This window comes from Mastomys coucha, unplaced genomic scaffold, assembly GCF_008632895.1.
Source record: "Mastomys coucha isolate ucsf_1 unplaced genomic scaffold, UCSF_Mcou_1 pScaffold21, whole genome shotgun sequence".
Lineage (NCBI taxonomy): Eukaryota > Metazoa > Chordata > Mammalia > Rodentia > Muridae > Mastomys > Mastomys coucha.
In genome coordinates, this window is record NW_022196904.1 from 24,129,961 (window position 1) to 24,146,854 (window position 16,894).

A 16,894-nucleotide genomic window follows, 5' to 3' on the forward strand; every position below is an offset into this window, starting at 1 on the left:
TGATAACTGTGGATTCAGGCCCAAGGCATCCCAAAACAGGTTCTTTTCAGGAGCTCAAGGAACACACTGATTCATGTAAAGTGACATCTGGACCAGATCCCAGACAGCAAGGACTTCAGTGGGAAAACTGTAGAATTCAAATACATTCTCAGACTTATTTCTGTTAATTTTTTGAAATTGTTCATCTGATTATGTAAAAAAAAAATGACCTTATTCACAGGCAACAGCTGCCTAAATATAGTTAGAAAGTGTCTAGTTTCTTTCTTGCCAGGCATGGCTGTAACCCCAGTTTTCGGGAGATGGAAGCAGAAGGGTTAGGAATTCAAAGTTATCATGGGCTACAGGAGAGACCTACAAACCCCAAACAAACAAAAGTTCCTATCTATAAGTCTTCTAAATATTTCAGTCAGAACAAAATAGAAATCTCTTGATTGGTTAAGCAGTCCATCAATCTATTAATTTGGATTTCTCTCTCTCTTCCTTTCTTTCTCTTTCCCACTCTGTATACATCTAATATACTTTTCTTTCATATCTGTCTATCTATCCCATCTATCTATCTATCTATCTATCTATCTATCTATCTATCTATCTATATCTATCCTATCTATCTATCTATCTATCTATCTATATCTATCCTATCTATCTATCTATCTATCTATCTATCTATCTATCTATCTACCTATCTCTATCCTATCTATCTATCTATCTATCTATCTATCTATCTATCTATCTATGTATCTATCTATAGCTCTACTCCTCCTTTGATCTATTTATCTAGAACAAATGTACCAAGTTGCTAAATCAAATGAAGGGCAAGATGAATGCTCATTTTACTGTTTCTGTAACATACAAGTCTAAAATATTTAAACATTAATCAATGTTAAATTAGCTAATCATATTAAAATTTACAATAGCATAACACTAAGTCTTGAGAGAGAAGAGAAAGCCACTGAGGTAGAGGCCAAAGGGGGCCACCCTGTGTTGGTAGAGGTCCCTAAAGTATCTTAGTTAGCCATCTGCTGTCACTGATAGTGTTGGTCTCCCAATCTGTGACTTTTCCTGCAGACAGGACACCTCACCTCCCACAGCTTCCCAAGGCCCTGAGCATGCTGAGGGTAGAGGCTGGATGGCTGGGGTCAGGGTTTGAAGATACTGAGTTGCATCTAAGACCATTTCCTAAGGGTAAGGCTTCCAGAGAGTCTGCCTGGTACTCCAGGCTTGTGAATCAATGCTCACACCCACCATTGAGCCAAAGCCTGACCACACTCAGTGACAGTGTGTGGGTTATCAAAGGCAGCCAAGTCCTGGCTTTCCTCCACATGGAGCCTGATGACCGAATGAATAAAATATAATGCCAGATTGGAGCAGGAAGTGTGGGAAGGGAGATGCTGTGGTGCTGCAGGGCTTCAAGGAGAACTCTCTGAGAGAGTTTTTTGCATTTGCAAGAGACTGGAAGGAGATGAGAAAGTGCCCTACAGATCTCTGGGAAAGAGAACCAGACAAATGGTGTTGTAAGCACCAAGGTCTCGAGGCATGGATGGCATCAGTCTGCACAAAGCATAGAATTTATTGAGGGATCCTGCTCAGGGACTGAGTCAGGGAAGCTCATGTGGGGTCGTGAGGAGATGAAAGTTTTTGAGTTGAGGAACCACACACACTTTTGCATGCTCGGCTCAGATGTTCCTGGGGCTTCACTGCGGTGACTGTCGCTGCGCCTGTCTCTCCTTGGGGTTCCTGGAGTGGGATTGGGATCCTCAGCCAGCTCAGAGTTGGGGAGTTCAGGCTGCCTACCCTTTTCTTCCCTGGGTGACCTGCTTCCGAGGAGGACATTACTAAGGTGATTATCTTATCAGCTGCACCTACACATGCCCTTGGAGACATGCCCACTAAGGGAGGCCAGTGCAAGAATTATATCAAAGGTCCTACCATTTCCCCACTGCTGCCTTAAGGGATCCCTGCCTGGGATCACGGAGGGGCCTCTCACACTCCCTGGCACCTGGCACCCAGCTCAGGCGAGGGCCCTTTAGGTACAGCCTTTCTCCAATGTACACCACTGTTTATCTGAGCAGATTGGGGTGGGCATAGGGGAAAGGTTGGGAGCTGTGGGCAAGCAGCTAGCGGTTAAGTGTGCCAGGGGGACCCTGTCAAATCCCCCAAAGCCTCAGTTTCCTGTCTCTACACAGTGGGAACAGTAGATATGATATGATGTCGTAGGTGACTGTGCCCATGCTTTAGGGCTCACAAGAGGACACTGTGTGCAGGTGATCTATCTGTTCCTGACTCTACCCTGTCCTAGACTAGGGTAGAGAAATCGACAGGCTCCAATTTCCCCACCTGTAATGGGTACTCCTCACCTCAGAGGGTTTCTGGAAGGTTCAGTGAGTGACTGTGTGAGAGGCCCTCATCACATTGTTAGCTCGAAGCGAGAGCTCTGCGTTTGCTTCTCTTCTTGTTGATATGCAGCTGTTATAGCCCCGGGGGTTCCTGACTGACTGACAAGTGGCAATGGGGTTTGGACAGGTTGGAACAGCTCAGTAGAAAGTGTCTGAGCTGTCCTAGCCTGAAGGTTACCCCAAGGAGCCTCATAATCAGCTGTAATCAGCTGGTTCTGCTCCACCCCCACCCAACCTGGGTATATCAAGCTTGGTCCAGACCCTAGTAGACTCTGTAGACCAAAGAGGGCAGAGCACCAGGCACTATGGGGAAGGCAGTGAGTGGCATCTGGGGGATTTCATGGCTGGGGGATGGAGGGCAGAAATCTCAGTGGTATCTGACATCTCCTTTGTTCCATCCCAACCTCAGGAGAATTACGAATTGTATTCAGTGGAACTGGGGACTGGCCCTGGTGGGGACATGGCCGCCAAGATGAGCAAGAAGAAGGCAGGCGGTGGGGGAGGCAAGAAGAAGGAGAAGCTGGAGAACATGAAGAAGGAGATGGAGATTGTGAGCATAGGGGCAGGGCCTGGGCAGGATTGAGGTGGGGTCCAGAAGTCAGGCAGCGGGCAGGGTGGGGCTGTGAGAGCCAGACAGTGAGTGTCTTGTTCCATCATCTCCAGAATGACCACCAGCTATCAGTGTCTGAGCTGGAGCAGAAGTACCAGACCAGCGCCACCAAGGTGAGCTAGGAGTGGGCAGGCATAGTGAGGGGATGATGGACAGGAAAGAGGAATAGGGAGAGAGAAAGGTATGAGAATCACCAGAGAGCAATGGGTGTGGAGGGAGATGGAGTAATAGAGGAAAGAGAGGAGAAGAGACATGGCTAAGAGAAGAGGTGTATATGGAGAAACAGAGGGAGGGGGAGAGCAAGAGAGAAGTTAGAGATAGGAGGGAGAGAGAGAGAAAGAGAAGAGAGAGTGGTAAAGGAAGAGAAAGATAGAGGGAGACAGTGGAAAGAGAAAAGAAAAAAGAGAAAAGGAGAGGTGGGAGGGAAGGAGAGAAAAAAAGAAGGGGAAGGGAAGGGAGACCAAAGCAGATGGGTGAGGGCAAGGCCCTGTAGCCTCCACCGTGACTACCCCTGCCTGTTCCCAGGGCCTGAGGGCGAGCCTGGCAGCTGAGCTGCTACTGAGGGATGGGCCCAATGCACTCCGGCCACCTCGGGGCACTCCTGAGTACGTGAAGTTTGCTCGGCAGCTGGCAGGTGGTCTGCAGTGCCTCATGTGGGTGGCTGCTGCTATCTGCCTCATTGCCTTTGCCATCCAGGCCAGCGAGGGTGACCTGACCACTGATGATAACGTGAGTGAAGGGCCGTGAGGACAGACCAGGGACACGGGGATAGCGGGGAGCGAGGACACTGAGCCCAGGATTTAAGCAGGTGGGATGTAGAATGAGGGAATAGAAACACTGAGATGCAGTTCTGAAACATGGATCCTGGAAGATGGAGGACATTGGGCTATGGGACAGACCAGAGGACTTAGGTCACAAGGGACACTGAGGGTGACTCCTGGGTGAGTAGGAAACAGAACTGTAAAATCTAAGCTGTGAACCTGAGAAGAGGAGGAAATGAGGGCACAGAACAGACCAAGGACATGAGACAGGGACATAGGGGACACAACACCAGACACAACCCATAGAGACACAGAGAGTAGATATAAAAGTGCTGATGGAGGGAATGGAGACATACTGAGGACTTGATGTGTGCCAGGGTCAGACAGAGGACTTGGGTGATATATGTGACATTGGAAAGGGGTTTGAAAAGCCCTCGGTCAAGTGATGTGGTGTTGGTAGTCAGAAGTACACAGACGTGGCTTCTGGGAACATGGAGATAGCAGTGATGGCATGTTAGGTGTGCAGCGCACTAGATGACACAGGGTCTAGTGGGCTCAAGAGCACAGTGAAGTAAGAATTTTGGTTTCTTTAAAAATGCAGAAGTATTATAAGAATGTGTTTTCATTTGAAACCCAGGGAGATACCAGGCTGCTTCAGACTGCACAGCAGCTGACTATGATCTGCCTCACGATCTAGCGGGGATGTGATTTTGTCAGTGGCAGAAAGCTTCTGTTGTGTGATGTTTGGAATTCTGGGGACTTTTCAGAGGGTGTATAAATGCTTGGGCCTGAGAGGCGGGGTTATGGTGGATTGTTGGTTGGATTAGATGCTGTTGGTTGTGGTTTGTTAAATAATATGCAAACAAGAAACAACAGTAAGAAGAAATTAGGGGCTGGAGAGATGGCTCAGCGATTAAGAGCACTGACTGCTCTTCCGAAGGTCCTGAGTTCAAATCCCAGCAACCACATAGTGGCTCACAACCACCCATAACAAAACTGACGCTCTCTTCTGGAGTGTCTGAAGACAGCTACAATGTACTTACATATAATAAGTAAATAAATCTTAAAAAAGAAGAAGTTAGATCTTTTTTTAATATTTCCTGAAACATATCCTGACCTGGAAGATCAACCTTGTTGCAAGGAACTCAGTACCCCTAATCAGTAGGAAGTCTCTGATGATAACTAGGCTCTCTTTCTCCTGTACCTCTCTCTCTCTCCCATCTAGTGATAGGGGGTTGAAAGCATGGTAGAAGAAAAAAGAAGACACAAAGTAGCCAATAGGCTGGCTCTATCACAGGGGGCATATTGATTAGAAAAAACAATATGAGATGTGGGGTGTAGAAACAGGAAGAAACATGGTAAACACAACTTAGGGGAGGCCGGAATTGATCAAGAAACAAGGAACATATGGGGACATGGAGATCAGGAGCCAGGGACTATGGGTTTAGGAATGTGGACACAAGACACAGAAGATGCAAGGCAAATGAATGGGCCATTGGTAGACCATGGGGACCAGGGCTTGAACTGCAGGAAAAGCACATGAGGCTTCCCAGTAGATTGAGGACATTCTGGAGGTGATTCCAAGAACACCAGGAGACTCTGAATGGTAGCCCTGGGGAGGGGGCTCCTAACTCCTATGCATAAAACCGGTGTGTCTCACTGCAGCTTTACCTGGCGTTGGCACTCATTGCTGTGGTTGTGGTCACTGGATGTTTTGGCTACTACCAGGAGTTCAAGAGCACAAATATCATTGCCAGCTTCAAGAATCTCGTACCCCAGGTGGGTCCTTCAGCCTGCTACCCCTCTATTCAGATTCCATCTCCAAGACACCTTGAGCCATCTCCTGCCATCTCCTGCCATCTCCTGCCATCTTCAGGGGGCCCGTCCCATCATCCTCAAGCTATTCTATTGATGGCTTCCATCTCCCCTGCTCCAGCTCTTCCCAATTTTCACCTCCCCATATCTCCATGACACTAAGCAACTTCCACTACCACCCATATCCCCACCCCACAGCAAGCCACCGTGATCCGAGATGGGGACAAGTTCCAGATCAACGCGGATCAGCTTGTGGTGGGCGACCTGGTGGAGATGAAAGGCGGGGACCGTGTGCCAGCAGACATCCGCATTCTGTCAGCCCAGGGCTGCAAGGTGGACAACTCCTCGCTCACTGGAGAGTCTGAACCGCAGACCCGCTCGCCCGAGTGTACACACGAGAGTCCCCTTGAGACCCGCAACATCGCCTTCTTCTCCACCATGTGTCTGGAGGGTCTGTGAAACACTGTTAGCCTGTCCTGAAGCCACACAGACCCCACACCTTCCATAATAGCTCTTTTTCTGTTTTGCATGATGTGTGCTACATGCCTCCCTACCACAGAGCACCTTTCTGATACTGTCCACCTCACCGGTGAGCTCTCTCTCTCCCCCCTTGTTGCCTTTGCAGGCACAGCGCAGGGCTTGGTGGTGAGCACTGGCGATCGCACCATCATTGGACGCATTGCCTCACTGGCCTCGGGTGTGGAAAACGAGAAGACTCCAATTGCAATAGAGATTGAACATTTTGTGGACATCATCGCCGGCCTGGCCATCCTCTTCGGTGCCACATTCTTTGTGGTGGCCATGTGTATCGGCTATACCTTCCTTCGGGCCATGGTCTTCTTCATGGCCATCGTGGTGGCCTATGTGCCCGAGGGGCTGCTGGCTACTGTCACAGTGAGTAGGCGAGACGGAGGAGGGTGCAGGGAGCAGACAGCTGCTTGTTCAGCCGTCCCACCAGACATCCCTCCTACCTGTCCATCTGTTCACTTCCCCACCCCACATCATCCATCCATTCAGTGAACGTTTATTAGGCTCTTCTGGGCTGGCCCCGTGTTACACACCAGACCTCACAGGTGAATAAACAGGGGCCTGGACCAAAGAACGTGAGGTTACTGTGGGAAGTCAGGCCAAGTTCAAGACCCACCCAGAGGAGTGAGGCTCAGAAGTTCATTTTTTAAAATTTTCATTGTGTTGATGTGAGCTGGGGCACCTGAGAGAGAGTATCTGGGGATACTGGGGAATGCATGGGCTGCAAACAGCTGGGAGAGAACAAGTCTGCTTTATCTTTTTCTTTTTCTTTTTTTTTAAGATTTATTTATTTATTTTATGTGTATGAGTACACTGTTGCTGTACAGATGGCTGTGAGCCATCATGTGGCTGCTGGGAATTGAATTTAGGAACTCTGCTCGCTTGGGCCTGCTCACTCCAGCGTAACACACTGTAGCTATCTTCAAACACACCAGAAGAGGGCGTCAGATCTCATTACGGGTGGTTGTGAACCACCATGTGGTTGCTGGGATCCGAACTCAGGACCTTCGGAAGAGTAGTCAGTGCCAACCCTGTTTTATCTTTTTCGATAAGAGGAACCCTGCATTCAAAGTGCGGTGGCTGTAGTACAGGAAGGAGACGTGGGGCTGGTGGCCAAGCCTGGCCATACCTGTGTCCTTCCATCTATCCGCAGGTCTGCCTGTCACTGACAGCAAAGAGGCTGGCCAGTAAAAACTGCGTGGTCAAAAACCTGGAAGCAGTGGAAACCCTAGGTTCCACGTCAGTTATCTGCTCAGACAAGACAGGAACTCTCACTCAGAACCGCATGACCGTGTCTCATCTATGGTTTGACAACCATATCCACACGGCGGACACCACAGAAGACCAGTCAGGTGAGGGGCTGGGAGGAGACAGCACAAGGACTGGATGCAGTTGGTGGTCTGATGGGAGCCTGAGACATGCTTTCCACTAGCGAGAGATAGCAGGTCTTGGGTCCTGTGAGGGACAGGTCTGTGAAGGGAATCTGGTCTTTAGGTGGCTCTCTCTATGATGTTTTGGAGAAAGTTCTGTCTTGGGATAAGAAAAGGAAATGGTGTACTATCCATGCCTGGGGAGGGGACCCAGTTCAGCCTGGATGAAGTAGCTCAGCTCTGGTTTGGGAGATCCATTCCCTCAAGGTCCCAGCCCGGACGTCTGATCTCCAGGGCAAACGTTCGACCAGTCGTCAGAGACATGGCGGGCGCTGTGCCGTGTGCTCACCCTGTGCAACCGCGCTGCTTTCAAGTCTGGCCAGGACGCTGTGCCGGTGCCCAAGGTGAGAGACCCGAGAACTCCAGGAGGTGATGTTTGGAACCTCCGGTTTCAACAATTCTCACACTGGACCTTGCTCACAGCGCATCGTGATCGGAGACGCGTCAGAGACTGCGCTGCTCAAGTTCTCGGAGCTGACGCTGGGCAACGCCATGGGTTACCGGGACCGCTTCCCCAAAGTTTGCGAGATCCCCTTCAACTCCACCAACAAGTTCCAGGTGCGTTGAGCTCTGAGCCTTATCCACAACAGGCCACATCCACTGTGGGCAGTTTATTTCTTGATTCGAATTGAGGAGGAGCCTCAATTCCTGCAGCTCAAACCAAGCCCACATGAGACTAGAGCACGCCCACGTGCGAGTTCCCTCCCAATTAAGACCCACCCACACCCCCTAGGCAGAGCCGAGAGGCATCTCTGCTTTAGTCAGGACCCTGCACCCTCGCAGAGCGCACTTGCGAGGGGCCACGCCGATCGACCCTCCAAGCTTGATCCAGCTCGAAGCTCCGCCTCTCCCTTCCGCCCACAGCTGTCCATTCATACCCTGGAGGATCCGCGTGACTCCCGGCACCTACTGGTGATGAAGGGCGCCCCGGAGCGCGTGCTGGAGCGTTGCAGCTCCATCCTCATCAAGGGCCAGGAGCTGCCCCTGGATGAGCAATGGCGTGAAGCCTTCCAGACAGCCTACCTCAGCCTGGGAGGCCTAGGAGAACGCGTTCTTGGTGAGAGCTGCCGTGGGCGGGGCAATGTGTCAAGAAGGGTGGGTACGGACCCCTCCAAACTTCTTGGCCTGGACCTGACCAAAACGTCAAGGTTTTTTTGTTGACGTTTTCGTGTGGTCCTGAGGATGGAGCTCACGGCCTATTTTGCCCTCGTGTGTGCTAGGCAAGATTGTGTGATTGTTAACCCTAACTTCTCCCACCTCCAGCCCAGGGGCTGGTTAGCCCCAACTCTCACACTTGATTTTTCTTTCTGTGTCAGTCCTGACCTGTGTCCCCTCTTTTTCCAGCCCTTGCTTTTATTTTACTATCCTATGTCCTCTTGACCTTTTGATCTTTCACGCTCTTTGTCTCCATGCTGGACATCCCCCAGATCCTTATCCTGATTTTTCTGAGCCAGTTTTACTATGCACGGCTATCCAGAACTCTGTAGGCCAGGATGACTCAGAGACACACCTGTTTCTGCTGCCCAAGTGCAGGATTAAAGGAGCGGGCTATCATTACCCTCCTTTATCCTTACTTTTGACTCTACCCAACTTTTGTCTTCACTCAAATTTTCCGAACGCCTGGAAAGTATGGGTGGCCAAGATCCATTGTTCAATTTTGCCTTTCTCTTAGCTTTGAAAGAAATGTTTCCTTCCTGAGCTTGCCTGCCTACCTCTATCCTCTATCCTCCCTCCCTCCTTCCCCTCCCTCCCTTCTCTCTTCCTTCTTGCTTCCTTCCCTCCTCCCTCCATCTTTCCCTCCTCCCTCCAACTTTCCCTCCCTTATTCCCTCCCTTCACCCTTCCTTCCTCCCACCACCCTTCCATTCTCACTCCATACTCCTTCCTTTTCTCCCTCCCTCCTTCTGTCCTTCCTTCCTTCCTTCCTTCCTTCCTTCCTTCCTTCCTTTCTTCCTTCTTTCCTTTCTTCCTTCCCTCCTTCCGTCCTTCCTTCCAACAATAGAATGTAGCTCAGCTTGGCTTGGAATTCCTGATCCTCCTACCTCTACCTCCCAAGAGCTCAGATCACAGGCCATACCTGGCTCTAAACCTCAGTTTCCTTATCTACCCAGTAGGGATGCACCTCATAAGGTGGCTGAGGATGGATTCAGGATCTGGCATCCGGGGGCCTGGTTATTTCACGATTCCTGACCCCACTGGCTCTGTTAGCATACTATCTGCCCAACTTCCTCTCAACTTCTTCCCTGTTTTTCTGGTCAGGTTTCTGCCAGCTCTACCTGAATGAGAAGGACTACCCACCTGGCTATACCTTTGATGTGGAGGCCATGAACTTTCCGAGTAGTGGCCTCTGCTTTGCGGGACTTGTATCCATGATTGACCCTCCCCGGGCCACCGTTCCTGATGCCGTGCTCAAATGCCGCACGGCAGGCATCCGGGTATGCCAGCTAGGGCTGAGGACAGCAGATGACAGGAAACCACCTGCAACCGTCATGAGCTAAACTACATTGGTTCATGATACAGAGGTTCTGGGGAAGGATACCTTGTGTCTAAGCTGCATGCAGGGGCACAGTGTAGTTAGGGAGTTGCTGTTTCCATGTCTGAGCTTCCTTTCTGTCTCTCCTGGCTTTAATCTCAAGCAGTGCTTCAGTGTGAGCATGCACAAATGGCAATGTGCCTCCACTTTAATTTGAAACTCCCACCTGTTGTACTTGATTAGGTCCCATCTTCATCCCCAAACCAGCTTTGGTGGCTGGGACATGGAATACCTTGATTGGCCACATCTGGACTTACTTGCTCAGTGGTGACCAGAGAACTCCAACCAGCAGCATGGGGCAAGCCGCTAAGCTGTCAACCTGGTTTTTACCATCTCTAGGGCACCGTATCTTCAGCAACTCAGGCATATTCTTGCCTTAGGACCTTTGCACTGATTCTCTCTTCTGTCAGCAATGTCCTTCCTACAAATCTCTCATGGCCAACTCTCAGTTCTAAGTCTTGGCTCATGTGTCACCTCTTCCGTGAGATTTCCTTGTGCACAATCAGACCATCACTTCCCTCCCTGAACTTATTTTTCTCCTCTTACTGTGCTATATACAGTTAGTTCACTTGCTTATCTTGTATACTTTTATCTTCCCGCCCTGGAATGCCAACTATGTAAAGACTGGGACAGTTGCCTCTTTTGTCCTAGGCACAGCAGGCAGTCATGCTTGCCAAATAATGATTATGTCGACAGATAGCTACCAGGAAGAATGGGGACATTACTCTGATCTGAAGGGGTGAAGGGTGTGCTGGCCTTTCCACAGGTGATCATGGTGACCGGTGACCATCCCATCACAGCCAAGGCCATCGCAGCCAGTGTGGGCATCATCTCAGAAGGCAGCGAGACAGTGGAAGACATTGCCGCCCGCCTCCGAATGCCCGTAGACCAGGTTAATAGGAAGTAAGCACCCATCAGCCCTCCCCGTAGTTCCCTCCACAACCCACGCTGACTGAGACCCCAGTGAGACCCTCTTCCTCTCGTAGGGATGCCCGGGCCTGCGTGATCAATGGCATGCAGCTGAAGGACATGGACCCGTCTGAGTTGGTGGAGGCACTTCGCACCCACCCTGAGATGGTGTTTGCTCGAACCAGTCCTCAGCAGAAGCTGGTGATTGTGGAGAGCTGTCAGCGCCTGGTGAGACCCTGCTGAGGAGGGTGGCAGACAGGCCAGGCTGGCCCTTCATGACTGTCTTTCTTTCTAACCATGGACTTGTCTGACCTTAGGGTGCTATTGTGGCTGTAACAGGGGACGGTGTGAATGACTCTCCAGCCCTGAAGAAAGCTGACATTGGTGTAGCCATGGGCATTGCTGGCTCAGATGCTGCTAAAAATGCTGCCGATATGATCTTGCTGGATGACAACTTTGCTTCCATTGTGACGGGCGTGGAGCAGGGTCTGTGCCCTGCTAGGGAGGGGACAGGCTGAGGGCTCAGTGGGGAGCTGGTTGGGAGGAGGCTGAGGTACCTGCTCTGCCCCCACAGGCCGATTGATCTTTGATAACCTGAAGAAATCCATTGCCTATACACTGACCAAGAACATTCCAGAACTGACACCCTACCTCATCTATATCACTGTCAGTGTGCCTCTACCCCTTGGGTGTATCACCATCCTCTTCATAGAACTCTGCACAGATATTGTGAGTCTCCAGTCTGATGCCTGAGTTCCCACCCCATTATACCCCCTACACATACACCCATGGAGTGACACAATGGACCAAGACCTCTGTAATTATTTTTAGATCGACAGGCATCCAGAAATAGATGCAGAGGTTGGCAGGTAGGTAGACAGGGAGAGAACCATGGATTCAGAAGGCTCATGGACACTCAGACAAACAGATATCAAGCCGGGCGGTTCGGTGGTGGCGCACGCTTTTAATCCCAGCACTTGGGAGGCAGAGGCAGGTGGATTTCTGAGTTTGAGACCAGCTTGGTTTACAGAGTGAGGTCCAGGACAGCCAGGGATACACAGAGAAACCCTGTCTCGAAAAACCAACCAACCAACCAAACAAACAAAAAACCAGATATCAATTAGGTGCATGCCTGTAATCTTAGCACATGAGAGGCAGGGATAGGAGGATCTCAAGTTTGAGGCCAGCCTGGGCTACATAGTGAGACCTGCTCAAACAAACAAACCAAGAATAAATAGAGATGTTTGCAGACATGGGTATCTAGTCATAAATGGGTAACAGACAGACATCCTACAGCAGAGACAGACAGCAGACCCCCTTGAGATGCAGCCCTGAAAGCAGCAGACATGGCCCCTTCTTAACATGTGTTCAACTATTCACACAGTGCTGATTCAGCTGGGCCCACAATAACTCAGCTAATCTATGTAATGTCCCCATCACTGTCCTCAGGACAGGCTTTCTTGGGATTCTCCTCATCTTGCTGATCATCTGACTGAGGCACAGACAAGCTGAGTGGCTTGCCCCAGGTCCCTCAGCTAATTAGTGGCTGGGATCTGAGCTCAGGCAACTGTTCCCTAGGGCTGGTGCACCTGATCAGTCTGCTGCCACCCAGCAGTGACTGTCCCTTCACTCATTACAGACAGGAGCGGGGAGGGGACAGGGAGTGCTTCACACACACACACACACACACACACACACACACACACACACGAGGTGGGGGAAGAGAATGAGAATCTATGAATCAAGAGACTGGATCAAAGAAATAGAGCAAGGCTTGGTGTCGTGGCACATATCTATGATTCTAGCACTTGGGAAGCAGAGGCAGGAGGACCATGGAGTCAAGAGGTTCTCAGAGAGTTCAAAGTCAAAGCCCTCAGAGAGAAAGGTGGGTGAGGGGCAAGGGAGACAAAGGGGAAAGCAAGGCGGGAGAGAGACCCCAGACTGGAATACCACAAGTACCAGAAGACAAAAAGAAAGACAAAGAGGAGGAAGAGTGGTAAAGGAAGAAGAGGGAGCCAGCCAAAGGGCCAAAGTGGACATTGGCCCACACTTGGGAGGGGAAGACAGGGAGATCAGGAGTTCAAGGCCAGCCTAAGCTACATGAGACCTTGTCTTAAAGAAAACAGCACCAACGAAAGGCAGACATTTGTAGGGAGATGGACACTAGGACACATGTGACTCAGACATGCAGCCTGCACACGGGGTCAAGCGGTCCAGGTTGTCTGGCTGGTGTGGCTGTGTGGCCTCCACAGGGCATCCCTCCTGTGTTTACCTAGATGTAGGGGTGTTGGGTGGGCAGTTGGCTTCCAGGCTACCCTCAGCCCTGCTTCCTTCTGCTCCTGGCTAGTTTCCATCTGTATCCCTGGCATACGAGAAGGCAGAGAGCGACATCATGCACCTGCGCCCACGGAACCCCAGGCGTGACCGGTTGGTCAACGAACCCCTGGCTGCCTATTCCTATTTCCAGATTGGTAAGCCCTGTGAACCAAGACTGGGATCCCCTCCCTGCTGTGGGCCTCCTGGCTGAGGCTCTGGGGCTTGGTGACCACATGTCCTTGTCTATCCATGGTGGCCTCTCTGCTCTGAGTGTATAGCTCTGACCCTGCTATTTCAGGGTCAGTGTCTTGGTCTTGTGGGATTCTCTCTGTTCCTGTCGGCAAGCACTGTCTGTGTCTTTCTTGCATTTCTGTCCTGTGTCCCTGTGCTCTGTGTGTGCTTGGTTTTGTGTATCTGTATCCATCTCTGTTCCTACACTCCTGTCTCACCTTCCCCAGGTGCCATTCAGTCATTTGCCGGCTTTGCTGACTACTTCACGGCCATGGCCCAGGAGGGCTGGTTCCCTCTGTTATGTGTGGGGCTGCGACCACAATGGGAGGACCACCATCTACAAGATCTTCAAGACAGCTATGGCCAGGAATGGGTGAGCTCCCACTTCCTTCTACCTATCGACAAGCACCATTGTTGACAGTTCAGCTAGATTGTCTGGCACTTCCACCCTGCCTCTGTGGTTGCTGGGAGTCTTTTTCTCACCACTCTTGGCCCCACCTTCTGCTTCTGAGGCTCCTAGATAGAAGTGACCCTCTTGCTGTCCTGACAGACCACTTCATCTTAGGTTCAAATGGCCCTCTTCTGTCAATTTCCTAGTAATGTCATTCACACAGAGTTCTGGTGTGTGGCACCTGTTTCACTGAAGGCTTGAAGGGCAGTGCAGCCAGCTGTGGCCAGTTGTGTTTAGTTTGTCTTGAAGAGTAACAGGCCACAGAGCAAGAAATTCCCCAAAGCCACTGTCACAGTTAAGAATGCAGAGCCTGGAGTTAGCCTGGATTCAAGGTACCACATCTATCCTACAAGCTGTATGAAATGCAAATTCTTGGGCTGGGCAGTGGTGGCGCACACCTTTAATCCCAGCACTTGGGAGGCAGAGGCAGGTGGATTTCTGAGTTCGAGGCCAGCCTGGTCTACAGAGTGAGTTCCAGGACAGTCAGGGCCATAGAGAGAAACCCTGTCTCGAAAAACAAAAAACAAAAGCCAATTCTCAGGCCCCACCTCAGGCCTGTGGTCAGAAACTCTGGGAGTGGAGCCTCCTGGGGAGTCTGACACTTGCCACTCTGATGTTTTACTGGATGGATGAGAGATGTTACAATGGCCCAGGTGACACCTACAGCTATTAAGATGAGTTGTGGATCTCTGTGAGTTCCAGGCCAGCCTGTTCTTTATATAGTTGAGTTCTAGGCCAGTTAGGACTACATAGTCACACACATGTGTGTGTGACACGTGTGCACGAGCACACACACACACACACACACACACACACATGCACACTTGTGCAAGTATTGCTGAAGGAACAGCAAACATACCAGTTGTCCCCATGTGGGACACACATCCTCTATTGTCCATGTGTCTCTGCTACTCCTTGTTCACTGTCACTTTTCTCTGAAGATCCTCCAATTCCCCTTCCCAGGCTCCTTACTTGGAATTCAGGAAATTCTTTCCTGAGAAAACCCCATGGTCTGTCAGTTCAGGCACAGCTACCTACGCCCTCTAGATGCTGGGGTCCTGCAGCCCAGCCTGTGATTCGAGAGGAGGGAGTTGAGGTAGATCAGTGTGCAATGGGAGGCAGAGGCCCTTCACCTGGCTCAGGCTGCCTCTGTCCCCGCCTGTCCTGCAGACATTTGGTCAGCGCCTGTACCAGCAGTACACCTGTTACACCGTGTTCTTCATCAGCATCGAGATGTGCCAGATCGCCGATGTCCTCATCCGCAAGACACGCCGCCTCTCTGCTTTCCAGCAGGGATTCTTCAGGTATCTCCAGCTGGCCCATCTCTGCTCCCCAGTCCCTGGTTCCAGATTCTACAGCTCCCCAACAGCAAACAAATGCCAGCACCACGTGTAGTGAGCTGGTTACAAACCATGGAAATGTGGCCTTAGCTGGACATCAGGGCTATTCTATATCTTGACCCAGGGGCTGGGGCTGAGGCCCAGTTCCTGCTCGGAAGGATGGCCATTCGAGAGTCATGGGTCTGGCATCTTCCCCCTACTGTGACATTTGACCTCTCCAAGTTCCTCCTGCTCTCCAGCTTCAGATGGTGGGTTTGTTTCTGTTCCCAGCCTGTCTGAGCCTCCCTCTTCCACAGGAACAGGATCCTGGTGATCGCCATTGTGTTCCAGGTCTGCATTGGCTGCTTCCTGTGCTACTGCCCAGGGATGCCTAACATCTTCAACTTCATGCCCATCCGGTGAGGATCTGTGAGGCACTGGTAAAAGGATGGGGGATACAACACACTGACCAGGGGACAGCCTTGATCCTGCCTTCCCTTCTCCCTCCCTTCAGGTTCCAGTGGTGGCTGGTCCCCATGCCCTTCGGCCTTCTCATCTTTGTCTATGATGAGATTCGGAAACTTGGAGTTCGCTGTTGCCCTGGGAGTGAGTGTGGAGGCTGGGGATCTGGGGATGGGGACTGAGTGGTTCTTAGAGCAGCTTTCTGAACTCTGACCCTTCACATATTACTTCAAGCTTTCGGCCCTCTAAATCAGAGCCCTTCTGCTTGTAACCTAGTTCTTGCTTGGGCATCCCAGCATTGGATTTTGTCTCTCCTCTCTCCTCCAGGCTGGTGGGACCAGGAACTCTACTATTAGAGGGATAATCATCTCTCCATCCACTATCAGCTGGGACTTACATCTATGTAATTGATTCTCAGCCCCATGGAATTATACCTACTTCTGCAGCCCGTGATTCCATTGGAGGGACTCTACCCTTTACCCCTCTCACCCCATAGTTCCACACCCTCTTGGGGAAGTTGCACCCCAGGAAAGTAGTCTGAGGTAGGAGGGGCTAAACTAAGTGGTTGGCAGTTTTGTGGAGGTATGTCCATCTCAAGGACTCCATCTGGACAAGAAGACTGTCTGGAGGATCCGTTACAAACCCCGCATGTTCTGCTGGACAGTAATAAAGCCATGCCATGTCGTCTGCACAGTCTTAAGTGTTTACCAGTATCCTTGACCTCCCGTAAACCTACCACACAGGGACTGACTAACGTTCAGGGCTGCAGTGTCTGCAGGGCCTCTTGAAAGCTGGCGCTGGGGTCCAGACTGCTACACCAAGCGGTGAGCGGGCTGCCACAGAGTTCTCGCTGATTCTATGTGCTGGTGCCTGTGCCCTGTGTTCTTACAAATTATGGAGGTTCCCCCACAAAGCCCTAGCTCCTGAGGAGCCAACTCCTCTAGTTGCTGGGAATGCCCCTCCCTCTGGTCACTCCCTTTCCTGGTCATCTGTCTCTCTCCCCTTCTGTCTGGAGCTTCTCTGGCTGGGCCTGGGATTCTCCTTCCTGTTGCCTATCCGCAACCCTAACCCTTCAATTCCTGAGGACTTCGGTTTCATGGCCATTATGCCCACACCTGTCTCCAGTCTCCTGGACTA

At 50.9% G+C, this 16,894-nt stretch overlaps 1 protein-coding gene across 1 annotated transcript; it reads left to right on the forward strand.

Moving 5' to 3' along the window:
• The first annotated feature begins 2,657 nt into the window (after positions 1-2,657).
• On the forward strand, positions 2,658-16,450 carry Atp4a (ATPase H+/K+ transporting subunit alpha). The gene is made up of 22 exons (XM_031386112.1): positions 2,658-2,710; positions 2,803-2,943; positions 3,057-3,116; positions 3,529-3,732; positions 5,430-5,543; positions 5,778-6,030; positions 6,205-6,473; positions 7,261-7,459; positions 7,772-7,881; positions 7,961-8,095; positions 8,402-8,594; positions 9,796-9,971; positions 10,836-10,972; positions 11,056-11,206; positions 11,296-11,464; positions 11,553-11,707; positions 13,326-13,449; positions 13,753-13,898; positions 15,147-15,280; positions 15,613-15,714; positions 15,810-15,901; positions 16,085-16,450. The coding sequence occupies exons 1-22, from the start codon at positions 2,699-2,701 to the stop codon at positions 16,111-16,113; spliced, it is 3,105 nt and encodes a 1,034-aa protein (XP_031241972.1). The 5' UTR covers positions 2,658-2,698; the 3' UTR covers positions 16,114-16,450.
• Positions 16,451-16,894: the final 444 nt, after the last annotated feature.